The following is a 19,168-nucleotide window of genomic DNA, read 5'->3' as shown; positions in this document are numbered from 1 at the left end:
TTGCCTCTCCTAGACGGCGAGCTACACGCCGCGCCGGTGGGGGGCTAGCTAATCCATGTATATCGGTTAGGCTTTGATGTTTTCTTTCTTTAGTGGTAATTATTATTTATCTCTGAAAAGTCAAAATTCATCCCTTTAAGGAAAAGCATACGATTGATTAAACAACAAAGTCATAAAAACCACACAACTTTATTTGTTACATTTCCTAGAAATATAAAAACAGTTTGGAAATCAAACATTTATTATACTGGTGGTTTAACTGAGAGCCTTGTGATACGTACTTTTTTCATTTGTTTAGAAATATTTTTGTGGTTCTGAAAAGAACCGTTTTTTTTCGTCGAAAATTAAAATGCGATGAATAGTAGAGAGTAGATTGATGTAACTAACGATGAGGAAGAAACATAAAAACCAAACAATGCTGGTATACCGGTATTGTCGTCGCCTCGTAGTCTCATAGATAAAACATAGGTTATAAAAAAAACTTAACCGCCAAAACCGTAAAGTGTACGCCCTTGACGCTTCAAAGCGTAAACGACATCCATGGCGGTGACGGTTTTACGTTTTGCGTGTTCGGTGTAGGTGACGGCATCACGAATGACGTTTTCGAGGAATACCTTCAGGACACCTCTGGTTTCTTCGTAAATGAGACCGGAGATACGTTTCACTCCTCCACGACGTGCCAATCTTCTGATCGCGGGCTTCGTGATGCCCTGGATGTTATCACGTAAAACTTTACGATGACGTTTTGCTCCACCTTTTCCCAATCCCTTTCCACCTTTGCCACGACCGGTCATTTTGAATGATTATTGATTCAAATTAAGCTTTGTTTCACAAAAGAAAACGACACAGATTTGACTGCTTCGTCGAAAACAACTACCTGCTCGCCAGATTAGTCAACTCATTTTATAGTTTAGTTTCGCTCCGCCTCTTAAGTTACTTTTTTGACCAATCAGATAACGCATAGTGTCACCCTAGTTAATAAAATACGGCGAAAAATTTTGTTGCAGGGTCATATGAACCGTCGCCGTTGTTAGTGACGTACGTAGGTGTTTATGTGTGTGTATGTGTAGTTGAGGGATAAAGAAGTAGTCAAAAAAATGGCCCGTACCAAACAAACTGCTCGTAAATCGACCGGTGGAAAAGCTCCACGAAAACAGCTTGCCACTAAGGCAGCAAGAAAAAGCGCACCCGCCACTGGAGGAGTGAAAAAACCTCATCGCTACAGGCCCGGTACAGTGGCACTGCGTGAAATTCGTCGTTATCAGAAAAGCACCGAACTGTTGATTCGTAAATTGCCCTTCCAACGCTTGGTCAGGGAAATAGCCCAGGATTTCAAGACCGATCTTCGTTTCCAAAGTTCTGCCGTTATGGCACTCCAAGAAGCGAGTGAAGCGTATCTTGTCGGACTTTTTGAAGATACAAATTTATGTGCCATCCATGCAAAACGCGTCACCATCATGCCTAAAGACATCCAACTGGCAAGACGTATTCGAGGAGAACGAGCTTAAAATGAAAAAATAAACAAAAAAAAAAACGGTTCTTTTCAGAACCACAAAATTGTTTACAAATGAAAATGTTTCGCAATATTGACAGTAATTAAAGTAATAGTACGCGGATCATAATGAATTTTAAACTCTGTCAAACAATAAAAACAATGATGCTTTTATTTATGATTGTTCGCTCTGGTTAAGGGTAGGTAAACAAATCGTTTTAATTGATCGGTACTTCAAGAACGGCGGCGGCATCAAAAGAATTTAATTTATTTAAGTAGGTACCATAAAAATGAGTAAAGTTAAATATCGAATAAAGTCATAAAAGTGGTTAGGTAGGTGAGGAGGGATAATGCGTTTTTAGCGCCTCCACCCTACAGACATTATCGTTTGTTTGTTTGTATAAATTAATAATTATATTTCGATTTAGGTATATGCAGATAGGTGTGAAAACTTTTTTTTATTTGTATAGAAATTAATTTGTGGCCCTGAAAAGGGCCATTTATGTATGCCCTCGACGGCCTTAAACAGTCGATAATCCAGGACGTCACCACCATCATCATCATCATCATTATCATCATCATCGGTTCGTAGTCGACGACGACGAAGACGACGACAAATGAGATTATTGCCATAGCTCACTTCTTTCTTTTAGGAGAAGCAGGAGATTTCTTCGCTTTAGCAGATATAGCCTTGGCGCTTTTTGGTTTCGGTGCCTTAGGTTTCTTCGTTGGACCGGCCTTATTTGATTTCTTTGCTTTCGAAGGTGATTTCGGCTTTGATGAAGCTGTTGCCGCAACAGCTCTACCTGTAGAGGAAGCAGCGGTTGTTTTCTTCTCAGCGCCGACAGAAGCGGCCTTTTTTGCTTTCGCGACGGCTACGCTCTTCTTTTCGGCTGCGACTTTTTTCGCTTTTGGCGAAGATGGTTTCTTACCGGTTTTTGGTGCCGAAACGGCGGAACGTTTTCCAGTGTTTTTTTTAACTTTTGAAACTGCTGAGGATTTTTTCTTTCTTTCGCCAGTAGCAGCGGCTGCCGCGGCGGCAGCAGCTCTAGCAGCAGAAGCAGCAGCAGCAGCTCTGGCCTTTGCACCACCACCGGAGGCGGACGAGGAAGCAAGTTTAAACGATCCAGAAGCTCCCTTACCTTTCGTCTGAACCAAAGAACCAGAAGCGACGGCGCCTTTTAGATACTTCTTGATAAATGGTGCAACTTTCTCGGCATCTACCTTGTAATTGGCGGCGACGAATTTTTTTATAGCTTGAAGAGAAGAACCACCACGTTCCTTTAAACCCTTAATAGCGTTATTGACCATCTCGGAAGTGGGAGGATGAGAAGGTTTGGCTCTAGGATTTTTTGCTTTCTTCTCCTTTTTAGCATGATGATGAACTTGAGGTGAAGTCGTCGAAGCAGCAGCATTAGCCGATGCGGATTGATTTTCTACGTCTGCCATTTTTTTCTCGTATTCTCGTATTATTATTATGACAGCAGAATAGATATATACTTGATAGGTAGTATATAGTAGGTAAATATAAACCTAAACGAACCAACCAACACAATTCGAATACACGAGCGCTCAAACTAAAGATATTTTCGCGCCACGACTAAGTTGTTACCGCGAAGCTTTTTGGCCCTTGTGGCGCAGCTCAGCGTAGCAGCGGTAACAATGGTCGTTACTTGTATGAAACTTCATTTGAAGTCACGAACTGAAAAGTTCGGGGTTTGGTCGGAATGAAACTACTGAGTAAGCATTAAATGAGACAAGGGAAGGAAGGAAGAGCTGGTGGAGGGTCGATAGCGCCCATCGCAGAGACCAGCGTGGTGTTTAGAAGGGAATGAGTACAGGTTGAACACTCACTGACTTAGACTCACTTCATGACTGATTGATTACTGACTTGGTGTGGCTAAGGGTGGCTCGTTTTATGTTAAACAACCCTTAGCCGACATCCAATGGGCTCACAAGGGGTGAGTGTGGGTGGAGCGGTAATTCGTATTGAGGGGTTTTTCGCAGAATTGCGGGGAAAACCCAGAAGGCTCTCGAGAGCGACGCGCGGATTGGTTGGGGCTGGTAACAAGTCGCCCCCGGTTTGAGACGCAAGACGGGCTCGGAGCATTCTGGGTTATTGGCGGAGAGGCGGAGAGGGATGTCTCGTGTTTATTTTATAAGAACAATGTACATAAATGTTAAAATAAAATCACAACAATAATTGCACGAAACAAATGTAAAAGACATGGTGACAAATGAAAAATGGTAGCCGCAGGCGTACCGCTTAGCTTCTAGCGTAGCCCGTTGCCAGATAGCTAACCTTAACGAGTATTTACAGAAATAGTTACCGCAAACTTTATAATTAACTTAGACTAATTACGTAATTATCCTACACTCACTCGCGGGTTTATATACAAAGGAAAGAAAATGAAATATTGTCTTTATCGAGCCAAGGGCGCGGGTCGCATCCGGTCTACATGGACCTTGGTTGGTTTAGGGTCGGAGTCCACTAGGTACATGCCGCCATCTCCGAGCGCTTGGATGACTGGAAATGGACCTCTCCATTTGGACGCGAACGGCTGGCTTCCCAGCGGTAAGAACTGAATAAGAACCTGATCGCCAGGTTCGTAGGTGGGTGGTGGATGATGTGGGGGTTCCACATCGAGTTTTCGCGCCACGTAGTGTTCTTGGTGCCTTCGCGCTTGTTGGCGAAGAGCTTCAGGTTCGGGCCGCGCTTCTCTCGCTTTTGGGCCATCCCATTCGCCTGGGAATTGGAGTTCCACCCCGTAGAGCAGCTGGCTCGGTGGTTGCCCCGTGGCTGCGTTTCTTCGTTTTCGTAGGGTAAACAAGATACCCGGAAGTTGGATATCCCAATCGAGTTGGGATTTCTGATGTAGGTGGATTTTAAGAAGCTTTTTGAGCTCCTGATTACGCCTTTCCGTAGGGTTTTGCCGGGGCGTGTAGGTGGCGGTAGTCCATGGTTGGCATCCCCAACGTTGGCATGCTTTTGTCCATCTGCTGCTTGTGAACTGGGGGCCGTTGTCCGTGATGATGTTCTTGGGGTAGCCAAACCGGGCAAAAACTTCCTTGTCGAAGATTGTTATTATAGTTTTCGCACTGGCTTCTTGTACTGGGTACGCTTCGACCCATCGAGTAAATAGATCCGTGATTGTGACAATGAACCTATTGCCCCTGGGCGTGATGGGATAAGGCCCCATGACATCGCAGGCGATGGTTTCGAAGGGCCTTTGGGGGCGACGCGGTCGTAACGGTGCAAGGGTTTGATTGGGGCGTTTTTTGAACCGCGCGCATAGTAAACATGTACTCACGTAGTCTCGCACGTCTTGTCTCAAGGAGGGCCAGTGAAAAGTATTCCGAATTAGGCGCTCACTTTCGTCAGCCCCAGGGTGTCCAGCTAATGTTGCGTCGTGATGTTCGAAGAGCACGCGCTCCTTAATGCCAGCTGGTACGTAGAGCGTGTTCTTAGGGCGACGGCACAGGTAGCCATTGTCGATGCAATAGTTTTTGTAGAATCCACTTTGCCAACCGTTGCCTTCGGGGGGGTTTTCCTCCATGTCTCGGCGCTGGTTAATCAACCGTCGGGTTAAGGCATCGCTAATCTGAGCCTGTCGGACCTCTTCTGCTATGGTTAGGATTTTCTCCTGGGAAATTCCATCTTGTTTGTCGACCTCAGGTGGTGGTTCAGGTGGAGGCTCTTCGATGGGGGCTTCGTCTTCGGCAATCTCTTTATCGTGTCTTGGCATGTCTATTGAAACACTGGCGGGGCACGCACTTGCTTGGAGCGGTGTTGATGTCGCAGTGTCTTCGCTTTTTGCAGCAAGGGGGCTGTCATGGCGTTTTGGGGTCCCTTTTTCGAGGGCTTTGCTGTGGTAGAACACCTGGTTGTTCGGTACCTGACGAGCTTTAGTCGTGGTTTCGGAAGTGACAGCCAGTACCTCCTTGTCCAAGGAAGCGGTTGTCCTCGGCGTGGAGGCTACGTGCGAGCCAACGGCGCCGGCGACAGCGGTTTGGACCGAAACGGTCGTGTTCATAGGGGGCTGTACCTCCGAGGCAGGTCGAAATTCGGTTGCTGGTGTTGAGGTTACGGTTGAACCTTCGGTTTCGCGAATTTTTGGGGCTGCGGTTGAGCCTTGATTCGTAGTGGTTGTAGCAGCAAGGGGGCTGCTATTGCGTGGAGTTAGTTTAGCGACTGGGACAGTTACGGCCTCGATGATAGATTTGAAAATCGCAGCAGTTGTTTCCTTGTCCAAGGAAACGGTTGTTTTCGGCATGGGGGCTGCGTCAGAGCCAACGGTGCGCGTGAAAACGGGTGCTCTCGACGTGGGGGCTGCGGTAGAGCCGGCGGCACGTGGAGAATGACGTGGATGGGGCTGCGTTTCGAATTTCGGTTCAGGGGGCGCACTGTTTACTGTCGCGGATTTTTGTTTTGAAAAGTTGGGCGCCACTGGAAGCAGATTTTGGGGCCCCTCTTCCAGTAGGGGTTGAGGTTTGGCCTCGGCGAAGTTTACTGCTGGGGACCGGACGACATGGCTTTGGGCTGAGCCTTGGCGACGGCCCCATTTTCGTTTCCCGACGAAAATGTTCGTGGTTTCGCAGAGCAGTCCCGATGAAAGTGAAAGCCGGGACAAAAACGGCACTTTGGTAGCGAAGGGGGCTGCCGAGTGTGGTTCGAGGGTAAACGCTTTCTGTTTTCCTCTACTTGGATCATGGCTTCGATAAAATCGTTCATCGATTGCGGAAATACAGTTCCGCTAGCCGCAGCGAGTTCCGGTGTCAGCAACCCGGCTGTGAGTCGCACCAGTTGCGACTCCGGCAGTTCGGGTGCTACTCGCTTTGCTAGGAGCCATTTTCGTCGAAGAAAATGCTCCACGTTTTCGTTTCGTTGACCGTCGCCGTAGAGTGACGCTTTGAGTTTAAACAAATGACTCACCCCGTTGTATCGGTTCAGGAAAGCGGCGGTGAAATCCTCGTATGTGGGAATGAGCGATCCGTTGAGTCTCCACCACTCTTTGGCGGGCCCCCGGAGTTGTGAAACGATTCTCTGAAGGCGAATCTCCTGGTTGTCGTTGTTGATTCGAAGGAGGCATGTGTCCAGGAATCGTTGTGGGTCCTCGTGATTTTCGCCGAAAAACTCTGGTAGTGGCAAGGGTTCTTGCGGTGCTGGAGTTTCGTTGTTGGTCCGGAGCGACTCATGGAACTGAGTTTGGGCTCTTGCAGCGTCGATTTGAGCTTGAATAAGCTCGCGAATGGCTTCGGTCAGGGCGTCCATGGCGTTGATTTGGTTTAATGTTGCACTAGCACGAGTACTGGGCATCACTTGGAGAGCATGAGGGTAAGGGTAGTGGATAAGTCGGCGTCTCCGACGTCGAAACAGCCCCACGTGTCGGGCGCCAAATTGTTACCGCGAAGCTTTTTGGCCCTTGTGGCGCAGCTCAGCGTAGCAGCGGTAACAATGGTCGTTACTTGTATGAAACTTCATTTGAAGTCACGAACTGAAAAGTTCGGGGTTTGGTCGGAATGAAACTACTGAGTAAGCATTAAATGAGACAAGGGAAGGAAGGAAGAGCTGGTGGAGGGTCGATAGCGCCCATCGCAGAGACCAGCGTGGTGTTTAGAAGGGAATGAGTACAGGTTGAACACTCACTGACTTAGACTCACTTCATGACTGATTGATTACTGACTTGGTGTGGCTAAGGGTGGCTCGTTTTATGTTAAACAACCCTTAGCCGACATCCAATGGGCTCACAAGGGGTGAGTGTGGGTGGAGCGGTAATTCGTATTGAGGGGTTTTTCGCAGAATTGCGGGGAAAACCCAGAAGGCTCTCGAGAGCGACGCGCGGATTGGTTGGGGCTGGTAACAAAGTTTTTATTGCCTAGAAAATAAACCCGACCGCGGACTAAACAAACACCACGCTCGCCAACATTAAAATTATCGGGGCCTCACACTAGACTTTGGCGTGATGACATCGTTCCTTTTTGACGATCGTCAATGTTTTCGAGCCGACGACAAAACCAATTTTGAAAAAAAGATTTTTCCTATATATTCTGAAATTTATATCAACGAAACGACTATTCTCAGGACCTAGTGACGTCCTTACAGACGCTCGCCGTACCGACGACTTATTCGCGGTTAAAGAGAACATCAAACTGCGACGTCGTCGACAGATACTTACTGGGTAAACGTGAAAAGTTGGTCTTTGGTCTGTCGAAAGTCTAATCTATCCTCTACCGAATGCCAATAAGAATTTTTTTAAATACTTTTGTTTTTGTGCGGAAAAATTCTTTCAAAACAGTCGATGCACGAAACGAAACCAACTACGAAACCGGAACTTTTTGGAAGATGACGGGCCCCAGGAGTCATTAGGGTACATTGAATGCAAACATTAAAAAAAAAATAGTTGTTTATGTTTTCTAAAAGTTTTTTCTATACTTTGGTCTTGATAAAAACAACGAAATCTCAAAAAACATTCGAAGATGCAAACGTTTGATGTAAACTGTTGTATGATAGAAAATGTCACAATAAAAACGTTTATTTTATTAATATTTGTTGTTTTAGTATACTTATAACTTTACCGATGTTTCATTATTGTACAATACTCTATTTTATAAATAAAATGCATTTCTAAATAGAAACAAATTTGATTCGTTTCGTTGCAATGCGTTGTCATCTATACGTTCTAACTATTAGCAACATTCACTGAAAACTATTTTTAAACTTATCAATTTTGTATTTCAATTTCAATTTCAATAGTTAGTTCTATCCACCTACGTAATACAAATTCTGTCACTTTACACAAACACAAAAATGTGTTATAGTGAAGAATATGTAGGTAGTTAGTTACCAACCTATACACGTTAAAATATACTTTGGTTTTATTTGTTTGCATCTTACTGTTTTGTTTTTCTTTACCTAAAGTAAAAACCAAAATTCAACTTGGAACCAAAATTATTATAGAAAAGAACAACAACAACAACAACAACAACAACAACAACAACAACAACAGATGACAATGTAGTTTACTTCTTTCGTTTATATGAGATGCTTTTTTTCAAGTGACACTTCACAAATTGTAAATTCTACTAAAACAGATATACCTAATGTCTGTTTGTCTCTTTCTCTCTCTCTCTTGCACTCAGTAATAAATTGGTACTTTTTAATAAATTAATAATACCTAGATAATAGGAAACTCTTTCCTTCGATGTCGACAATGGCGCGCGCGTATAAAATAAAAATAATTATAACTTGGAAGATAATTTAAAAATTATCACTAAAATATTTTTATTTATTTGCCTACGCAATTAGATAGAAATTTGGTAGAAATCTATTTTTACTAATTTGGATGATTTTTGATATATGAACCGAATATTTGATTGCATGTTTCAACAATAACTAAGATTAAATTCTCGAAACGTTTTACGTGGCGTATCATAATCTATTTTGCATTTAGATTAAAAAAAAGTATGTAATGTTTTGGTTAAGCACAAACGTGTTTCTAACTGTTTTTTTTTGTGATTTGAAGTAAAAAAAGTCATATACAAAATGAAAATTTTAAATATGATAGAAAGACAGATTGATAGATTAAGTAGTTTAAGTTTACTAGATATAGATAGTTTAAGTTTAATCTGGTTTTTTTTAATTCTTAAGCACACAACGTCAAAGAAGTTAATTAAAATGTTGCCAAATGTTTATAAATATTAGATCATTTGTCTGCTGATCTACTTAATTCATAAACCGAGTAAGTATTGTAGACTTTATTGAATCAATAAAAAATTTACAACTTTTGATGAAACAAATATGTTTTTTATAAAAAATATTTATAGTGTTAATTTGAAGATATTTAAAAAAATAATATTTGTTACAAATTTTTATTTTATTAACAAAAATTGAAATAGTCATTACAGAACGCCACCGAGTTACTTTAAAATTGAAGAGGATAATTAATAAATAAGTTTATTAAAAAATCGAGAAATATTTGTTTGAATAAGATAGATTTATACAAATTCATTATTGTTTTAAAAATTAGTAAACATGGTTTTCTTTATCTGTAGATATTATAGCTAATAAAGATGCGTAAATTTTCTAGATCAGGCAACTAACATTTTAAGCATTGTCATAAAATTGTCATTTTTTGACTATTTTTCATTTGGAAGTATATTAAGTATTTAATATAAATACTTTTTTTTTGTTTTAATCAGTTATTATTAATTCTATTACATTTATTTTTTTGTTTTGTTTTTACTTTCCAATATTAAAGCTTCTGTACTAATAATATTAGCTTTGTTTGCGTAGGATATTTAGGACTAATCCTAAATTAGTCCAAGACTCATTTAAAGCGCATGTGCGGTTCTGAACCAGCTATGGATTATCGTTTACCACAAACAATAATATACCGTTGTCAAGTATGCAGTAAATGTTTAAAAATCGGAAAACCGCAAAAAATTATCACACATTTATAAAAGAGAAACATTGGTACAAAAAAGTGTAAAATGTAAAAAACTACTCATTTTCACATTCACAAAAGTTATTTTACAAATAATTTCGATTTAGTAATATATTAAATAAATCTCAATAATAAAATAGACAGTAAAGCACCAAAACACGAGAGTAACAAAGACAAAACCGCTTTCGTCAACTGCGCAAGTCTAGAACTAAAAATCTTTGATCGAATGAACATGAAGATCGTTTGGACTGGTTCTGAACTGATCCGGTATCTAGGTTATATTCTCGACCGTGAACGACGGCCTGTAACTAAAAGTTCAGGTTTTTTTCTCATATGTACTGTGCATGCAATTAATGCCAGAACAAGCTCATCGATCGCTATCGTGAACAAAGCTTTTGATTCCCTATCTGTATACCTATGACTAAACGTAATTATCATAGTAAGATATTATTTTATTTATCTGTTTAAGGTTTGAGTATAATTGTACAAGTACAAGTATAGAGTTAAGAAGATAAAGTCAGGTTAGGTCAGGTCAGATCAGGTCGGGTCGGGTCGGGTCAAGTCGGGTCGGGTCGGGTCGGGTCGGGTCGGGTCGGGTCGGGTCGGGTCGAGTCGAGTCGAGTCGAGTCGGGTCGGGTCGGGTATTAGAGAGGGGTATTGAAAATGAAGAAATATAAGCAAAAACTTATAAGTGTGCAGAGGAAACTCCTTCGGCCCACATCTTGACTACGCACTCGCGAAGGGTAAGATAGCCACGGGAATGCTGAGATCTCTCGTATGTCGGCGGAGCGCGTTGTCAATTGACAACAAGCTCTTGTTGTACAAATCAGTGATCCGACCTACCATGACTTATGCTTCTGTGGCTTGGGCGTTCGCGCCCTGTAAGACTCGGATGCATAAGTTACAAACTTTCCAAAACAAATTTCTCCGTCAAGCATTCAACGCCCCGTGGTTTGTTCGCAACAACCAATTGCACCGAGAGGCGAAGATGCCGACGATGGAGGAATTCTTCCGTGAGACCGCCGAGCGAGCCTTTTCGAAGGCGGAAGCCCACCCGAACCCCCTGGTGCGAGAGGCCGTTGACTACGACGAAAACGGTCCGTCCAGATGCAAGAGGCCAAGGATGGCTCTCTTGTGATCGAAAAATGCCTTCTCACTCAGATCTTCCGAATCTGGTAAGCATCAAATGTCATTGCCACATTTATCTGTCGCAGCTCTTTTCAGATTCCATCAAATGGATCACTTCGGGGGAATCCCCGGAGCGCCCTCTTCTTTTCTTCTGGCGCCATGCAAACCGGCATGGCTACCCAGCGTGCGTTCAGGTATGAAGGACCAATGGTTCCGATCCCTAAGGTGACGCGAGGGGTTTTAGTGGGTATTGTCGGCTTGCACATTTACCGACCGAGTCCCACATAACCAGACCTAGTCTGGTATGCGTAAAAGCATTTCCCCTCAGATAATAGCAGAGGTCGCTTCTGGCTTCTATCGCCTTTCAAATTAAAGACAGTAGGAAGGTACTTGATAGAACAGGCAACAAGCATAAAGTGATAGAGCAATCTATCACGGCATGGCAAGCCAGATGGGACAACAGTTCCAAAAGAAAATGGACGCATCGCATCGTCTTATCTCGAACATAAGTCGGTAGATGGAAAGGAGAAAACCTGTGAGACAGGTAAATTACTACCTAATACAGTTTTTAATAGGACATAAGGCTTTTCTGTCATATCTACACCGTATGCATCGAGCAGATGATGACCGCTGTGTATACTGCAACGAGGAAGATACAGCCGAACATGTGTTTTTCGAAAACATGTGTTTTATCAACGCGATGCCATTCGATAGAAGTGGGAATTACAAATAAGTAATAAACTTATACATGATAATCTAGTTGAAAAAATGCTCGAGAACAATGAGCATTGGAGAACAGTACAGAAATTTACAGAGGAGATTTATAAAACTAAGAAAATGGGGGAAGAAGGAAGAAATCAATGTTCGAAAAGCTCTGATTCTTCGTAAACGAAAAGACGTAGAAAAATGCCCGCTGAGGGACCTAGATCATCTGCCGTAGGAGGCGGCCAGAAGATGTCTTGGGAACCAGCGTGCACGATCTAAGAACGGAGGCGCTAATTCCTGGAGAAAAAGAATAAGCTTTCACTCCTGACGGTATGGTCAGGTCAGGTCAGGTCAAGTGGCTGAGATGGGTGGCTTAGATTCTATACATTAGATATACCTTTTTCATTGCCTAGTATGGTTGAAAGTGTATTTTGGACATTTAAAAAAACCATACAAATCTTAAGAATGCATCAAGTTCAAGAAAATCTAAGAATGCTTCTCCTGTAGAAATGTCATAAAAAGATATTGGAAGATTAGAAATAATAGTTGTCTGAGATAGTTCAAGCATTAATAATTTTAAAATAGCAAACACATTATATCTTTGATCAAGTTTTGGGTATGGGAAAAAATTGACAAAAACACATTTTCTGAGCACAGAAGCTCGCCGGAAAAACGAAAACTGAACAATGTAAGGAGCTGTTTTAGCGCAATTCTTTAGATTTTATACGACAATTTAAAAAAAGTAAATTTTAGTCTATTTTCCAATTTAAGAAAAAAATACACTGGAAAAAATATAACGAAAATTTTCAAGATATCACAGCTCTAAAAAACTTGGTTTAAAAAGTTACCAGAATTGACCCACATGGATGGGATTCCAAACCCCGATTAACCAAGTGTATGTAATAAAAAGGTAGTTATAGTAAAAAGTAATCAAAAAATTGTTTTGCTAAATTATTGTTTTCTATGTGAGGCCATAAATTAATCATTCCACTCTTGTATATAGTTTTATAAATCGAATTTATAACAAACATTTAGGGTAGATATCTACTATAAAAGATTTGTTAATTTTATTAATTTGTAGTTAATTTCTTTGAGGAAAGTACTATTGATCTATTTATTTTTTATAATTATTAATAATAACTATTAGTGTACCTATTAATAGCGCAAAGTTGTACCTTTGTCGATTGAAGCATTTTCTCAAAATCGACAATATAAATTTGCGCTCGCAACACACATACACAAAACTTTTTCTGAATCTCCAAGTATTAACAATATACCATAATATTCAGAACAAAACCATGTAACAATTTATTAAAATTGGCAATTATTTATTTTCTGTTTACTCGTTGTTACTAGTAACTATAGCTAGTTACAAAAATCACTGGACATTTGATTTCAAAAAAAAAAAAATAATAATAATAATAAAAAATAAACAAAATGGGAGAACAAGCGTTTTTTTCAGTTATGTCGCTTTAAAGCGACAAAGTGACAGTTTTGGAGAAACGTCAACCTTACGTTGCTAATATAGACATTATAATATGTAATAATTATAAATGACAGCACAACAACTTATACTTATTTTAAGAAATCCGCGTCTTAATTATGCACCCAAATATAATACTAAATATTAAACTAAAAAGGATGTACAAACGAGAGAATGTTATAAATATTTTTTAAATTTCTAATTTAAGAGTTCGTCGCTGCTCCTTTCAGATTCCATCAAATGGATAACTTCGGGGGAAAACCCGGAGCGCCGTCTTCTTTTTTTTCTAAGGCAACACGGCATGGCATGGCTGCCCAGGGTGCGTTCAGGAATGAAGAACCAATGGTTCCGATTCCTCAGGTGAAATTGAATTCGTATCAGAATATGTAGTATTGTTTGTAATGTAATAACTAAAAAAAATGAAATTAAGACATATAGAAGAAACACTAAAGAGAGTTAAGAATTTGATTAATCCGAGATGTTACTTTCCTGCTATTTCTTGATTTCTTTTGCGTCGCACTTTTACCGATGTAATTTGTTTTTGCTGTTTCATTTTAAATTTAATTTAAAAAGAGCTTCGATTGATAAAAAAAAATCTAGATTTGAGTGGTCGGTCATTAGATTTATTTTTTACTTAATGAAACAAATTTTATTTACTTTTAAATGTTAATTGTGGTTCTGAAAAGAACCGATTTCATTTTTTTCTTCTTTTTAAACGATGAAAGAAAAAACTTCTCTATTTTGAACTTGTGTATTTGGTGACGGCTTTGGTACCTTCAGAGACTGCGTGCTTTGCCAATTCACCAGGCAACAAGAGACGAACCGCTGTTTGAATTTCCCGGCTCGTAATCGTCGAACGCTTGTTGTAATGCGCAAGACGAGAAGCTTCAGCGGCGATCCGTTCAAAGATATCATTAACGAAACTGTTCATGATGCTCATCGCCTTGCTCGAAATACCGGTATCGGGGTGTACTTGCTTCAATACCTTATAAATATAGATTGCATAGCTTTCCTTCCTCCTGCGCTTCTTTTTCTTGTCGCTCTTCGAAATATTCTTTTGAGCTTTTCCAGCCTTTTTCGCTGCTTTACCGCTTGTCTTTGGTGGCATATTTTTTAATATTTCTAATCTTAATAAAGAAAAAAAAAACACGACACAAACGAACTGTAATACGCACAACGAACACAAAATATACCTGTCAACTTGAAAGTTCAAGCTAAAATCATGGTGCACTACTTGTTAAAAATGTTTTATATACGAATTTACTCCGAATCAAGACCCCACCTTTTAGTATAATCATCCAGTCAGAAATACGACTTCTCTATAAGTAACCGTATAAATACGAAGCCAGAAACGCAACTTTAGTCATTCGCAGTCGCAGTAGTAGCATACAAGTTATACGCGCAGCATATTCTTATAGTTTATTTTGACTTTTCCATAAACTACGAAAACCACCATCATATCAACATGTCTGGACGTGGAAAAGGAGGAAAGGTAAAAGGAAAAGCCAAGTCTCGTTCGAGCAGGGCCGGTCTTCAGTTTCCTGTTGGAAGAATACATCGTTTACTTCGTAAAGGTAATTACGCCGAACGAGTCGGTGCCGGTGCTCCAGTTTATTTGGCGGCTGTGATGGAATATCTTGCCGCTGAAGTTCTTGAATTGGCTGGAAATGCTGCTCGTGACAACAAAAAAACTCGTATTATTCCACGTCATCTTCAATTGGCCATCAGAAATGACGAAGAATTAAACAAGCTCCTTTCCGGTGTGACAATCGCTCAAGGTGGTGTTTTACCCAACATCCAGGCGGTCCTTTTGCCGAAAAAAACCGAAAAGAAACCATAAACAGCTAACTGTTGTCTCTCTAGTTGCTGTGAGAAGCAGCAAGCTACAAAAAAATAATAATATCGGCCCTTCTCAGGGCCATCATTTTTTTAACAAATAAAAAAAAGAATCACAAACTTTTTTTAAAGAGTAAATAAACATACCTACTTAAAGTTACATAAAACTTGGCAAAAATTTATTGCACGATTTAAAAAAAAAAGAGCACTCAAGATGTTTTATTTTCTTAATAGTTTAAAAGCAGGTAAATTTTTATTGCCTCTCCTAGACGGCGAGCTACACGCCGCGCCGGTGGGGGGCTAGCTAATCCATGTATATCGGTTAGGCTTTGATGTTTTCTTTCTTTAGTGGTAATTATTATTTATCTCTGAAAAGTCAAAATTCATCCCTTTAAGGAAAAGCATACGATTGATTAAACAACAAAGTCATAAAAACCACACAACTTTATTTGTTACATTTCCTAGAAATATAAAAACAGTTTGGAAATCAAACATTTATTATACTGGTGGTTTAACTGAGAGCCTTGTGATACGTACTTTTTTCATTTGTTTAGAAATATTTTTGTGGTTCTGAAAAGAACCGTTTTTTTTCGTCGAAAATTAAAATGCGATGAATAGTAGAGAGTAGATTGATGTAACTAACGATGAGGAAGAAACATAAAAACCAAACAATGCTGGTATACCGGTATTGTCGTCGCCTCGTAGTCTCATAGATAAAACATAGGTTATAAAAAAAACTTAACCGCCAAAACCGTAAAGTGTACGCCCTTGACGCTTCAAAGCGTAAACGACATCCATGGCGGTGACGGTTTTACGTTTTGCGTGTTCGGTGTAGGTGACGGCATCACGAATGACGTTTTCGAGGAATACCTTCAGGACACCTCTGGTTTCTTCGTAAATGAGACCGGAGATACGTTTCACTCCTCCACGACGTGCCAATCTTCTGATCGCGGGCTTCGTGATGCCCTGGATGTTATCACGTAAAACTTTACGATGACGTTTTGCTCCACCTTTTCCCAATCCCTTTCCACCTTTGCCACGACCGGTCATTTTGAATGATTATTGATTCAAATTAAGCTTTGTTTCACAAAAGAAAACGACACAGATTTGACTGCTTCGTCGAAAACAACTACCTGCTCGCCAGATTAGTCAACTCATTTTATAGTTTAGTTTCGCTCCGCCTCTTAAGTTACTTTTTTGACCAATCAGATAACGCATAGTGTCACCCTAGTTAATAAAATACGGCGAAAAATTTTGTTGCAGGGTCATATGAACCGTCGCCGTTGTTAGTGACGTACGTAGGTGTTTATGTGTGTGTATGTGTAGTTGAGGGATAAAGAAGTAGTCAAAAAAATGGCCCGTACCAAACAAACTGCTCGTAAATCGACCGGTGGAAAAGCTCCACGAAAACAGCTTGCCACTAAGGCAGCAAGAAAAAGCGCACCCGCCACTGGAGGAGTGAAAAAACCTCATCGCTACAGGCCCGGTACAGTGGCACTGCGTGAAATTCGTCGTTATCAGAAAAGCACCGAACTGTTGATTCGTAAATTGCCCTTCCAACGCTTGGTCAGGGAAATAGCCCAGGATTTCAAGACCGATCTTCGTTTCCAAAGTTCTGCCGTTATGGCACTCCAAGAAGCGAGTGAAGCGTATCTTGTCGGACTTTTTGAAGATACAAATTTATGTGCCATCCATGCAAAACGCGTCACCATCATGCCTAAAGACATCCAACTGGCAAGACGTATTCGAGGAGAACGAGCTTAAAATGAAAAAATAAACAAAAAAAAAAACGGTTCTTTTCAGAACCACAAAATTGTTTACAAATGAAAATGTTTCGCAATATTGACAGTAATTAAAGTAATAGTACGCGGATCATAATGAATTTTAAACTCTGTCAAACAATAAAAACAATGATGCTTTTATTTATGATTGTTCGCTCTGGTTAAGGGTAGGTAAACAAATCGTTTTAATTGATCGGTACTTCAAGAACGGCGGCGGCATCAAAAGAATTTAATTTATTTAAGTAGGTACCATAAAAATGAGTAAAGTTAAATATCGAATAAAGTCATAAAAGTGGTTAGGTAGGTGAGGAGGGATAATGCGTTTTTAGCGCCGACACCCTACAGACATTATCGTTTGTTTGTTTGTATAAATTAATAATTATATTTCGATTTAGGTATATGCAGATAGGTGTGAAAACTTTTTTTTATTTGTATAGAAATTAATTTGTGGCCCTGAAAAGGGCCATTTATGTATGCCCTCGACGGCCTTAAACAGTCGATAATCCAGGACGTCACCACCATCATCATCATCATCATTATCATCATCATCGGTTCGTAGTCGACGACGACGAAGACGACGACAAATGAGATTATTGCCATAGCTCACTTCTTTCTTTTAGGAGAAGCAGGAGATTTCTTCGCTTTAGCAGATATAGCCTTGGCGCTTTTTGGTTTCGGTGCCTTAGGTTTCTTCGTTGGACCGGCCTTATTTGATTTCTTTGCTTTCGAAGGTGATTTCGGCTTTGATGAAGCTGTTGCCGCAACAGCTCTACCTGTAGAGGAAGCAGCGGTTGTTTTCTTCTCAGCGCCGACAGAAGCGGCCTTTTTTGCTTTCGCGACGGCTACGCTCTTCTTTTCGGCTGCGACTTTTTTCGCTTTTGGCGAAGATGGTTTCTTACCGGTTTTTGGTGCCGAAACGGCGGAACGTTTTCCAGTGTTTTTTTTAACTTTTGAAACTGCTGAGGATTTTTTCTTTCTTTCGCCAGTAGCAGCGGCTGCCGCGGCGGCAGCAGCTCTAGCAGCAGAAGCAGCAGCAGCAGCTCTGGCCTTTGCACCACCACCGGAGGCGGACGAGGAAGCAAGTTTAAACGATCCAGAAGCTCCCTTACCTTTCGTCTGAACCAAAGAACCAGAAGCGACGGCGCCTTTTAGATACTTCTTGATAAATGGTGCAACTTTCTCGGCATCTACCTTGTAATTGGCGGCGACGAATTTTTTTATAGCTTGAAGAGAAGAACCACCACGTTCCTTTAAACCCTTAATAGCGTTATTGACCATCTCGGAAGTGGGAGGATGAGAAGGTTTGGCTCTAGGATTTTTTGCTTTCTTCTCCTTTTTAGCATGATGATGAACTTGAGGTGAAGTCGTCGAAGCAGCAGCATTAGCCGATGCGGATTGATTTTCTACGTCTGCCATTTTTTTCTCGTATTCTCGTATTATTATTATGACAGCAGAATAGATATATACTTGATAGGTAGTATATAGTAGGTAAATATAAACCTAAACGAACCAACCAACACAATTCGAATACACGAGCGCTCAAACTAAAGATATTTTCGCGCCACGACTAAGTTTTTATTGCCTAGAAAATAAACCCGACCGCGGACTAAACAAACACCACGCTCGCCAACATTAAAATTATCGGGGCCTCACACTAGACTTTGGCGTGATGACATCGTTCCTTTTTGACGATCGTCAATGTTTTCGAGCCGACGACAAAACCAATTTTGAAAAAAAGATTTTTCCTATATATTCTGAAATTTATATCAACGAAACGACTATTCTCAGGACCTAGTGACGTCCTTACAGACGCTCGCCGTACCGACGACTTATTCGCGGTTAAAGAGAACATCAAACTGCGACGTCGTCGACAGATACTTACTGGGTAAACGTGAAAAGTTGGTCTTTGGTCTGTCGAAAGTCTAATCTATCCTCTACCGAATGCCAATAAGAATTTTTTTAAATACTTTTGTTTTTGTGCGGAAAAATTCTTTCAAAACAGTCGATGCACGAAACGAAACCAACTACGAAACCGGAACTTTTTGGAAGATGACGGGCCCCAGGAGTCATTAGGGTACATTGAATGCAAACATTAAAAAAAAAATAGTTGTTTATGTTTTCTAAAAGTTTTTTCTATACTTTGGTCTTGATAAAAACAACGAAATCTCAAAAAACATTCGAAGATGCAAACGTTTGATGTAAACTGTTGTATGATAGAAAATGTCACAATAAAAACGTTTATTTTATTAATATTTGTTGTTTTAGTATACTTATAACTTTACCGATGTTTCATTATTGT

The 19,168-nt window shown here is 40.6% G+C and overlaps 2 protein-coding genes across 2 annotated transcripts; both read right to left on the bottom strand.

Moving 5' to 3' along the window:
- Nucleotides 1-312: 312 nt before the first annotated feature.
- Nucleotides 313-880, bottom strand: LOC135266965 (histone H4). Its single transcript, XM_064358460.1, has one exon. It carries the CDS (start codon nucleotides 792-794, stop codon nucleotides 483-485), a length of 312 nt encoding a protein of 103 aa, XP_064214530.1. The 5' UTR covers nucleotides 795-880; the 3' UTR covers nucleotides 313-482.
- A 14,776-nt stretch (nucleotides 881-15,656) lies between these two features.
- LOC135266963 (histone H4) lies at nucleotides 15,657-16,255 on the bottom strand. The gene has a single exon (XM_064358458.1). The coding sequence runs from the start codon at nucleotides 16,136-16,138 to the stop codon at nucleotides 15,827-15,829; it is 312 nt and encodes a 103-aa protein (XP_064214528.1). The 5' UTR covers nucleotides 16,139-16,255; the 3' UTR covers nucleotides 15,657-15,826.
- Nucleotides 16,256-19,168: the final 2,913 nt, after the last annotated feature.

Source organism: Tribolium castaneum, chromosome 8 (assembly GCF_031307605.1).
Source record: "Tribolium castaneum strain GA2 chromosome 8, icTriCast1.1, whole genome shotgun sequence".
NCBI lineage: Eukaryota > Metazoa > Arthropoda > Insecta > Coleoptera > Tenebrionidae > Tribolium > Tribolium castaneum.
The sequence above is the reverse complement of the archived record's forward strand: the minus strand, read 5'-3'. Positions and strand labels throughout refer to the sequence as shown.

Coding starts and splice junctions, on each gene's coding strand:
- LOC135266965 (XM_064358460.1), bottom strand. CDS start 794: ATGACCGGTCGTGGCAAAGGTGGAAAGGGATTGGGAAAAGGTGGAGCA.
- LOC135266963 (XM_064358458.1), bottom strand. CDS start 16,138: ATGACCGGTCGTGGCAAAGGTGGAAAGGGATTGGGAAAAGGTGGAGCA.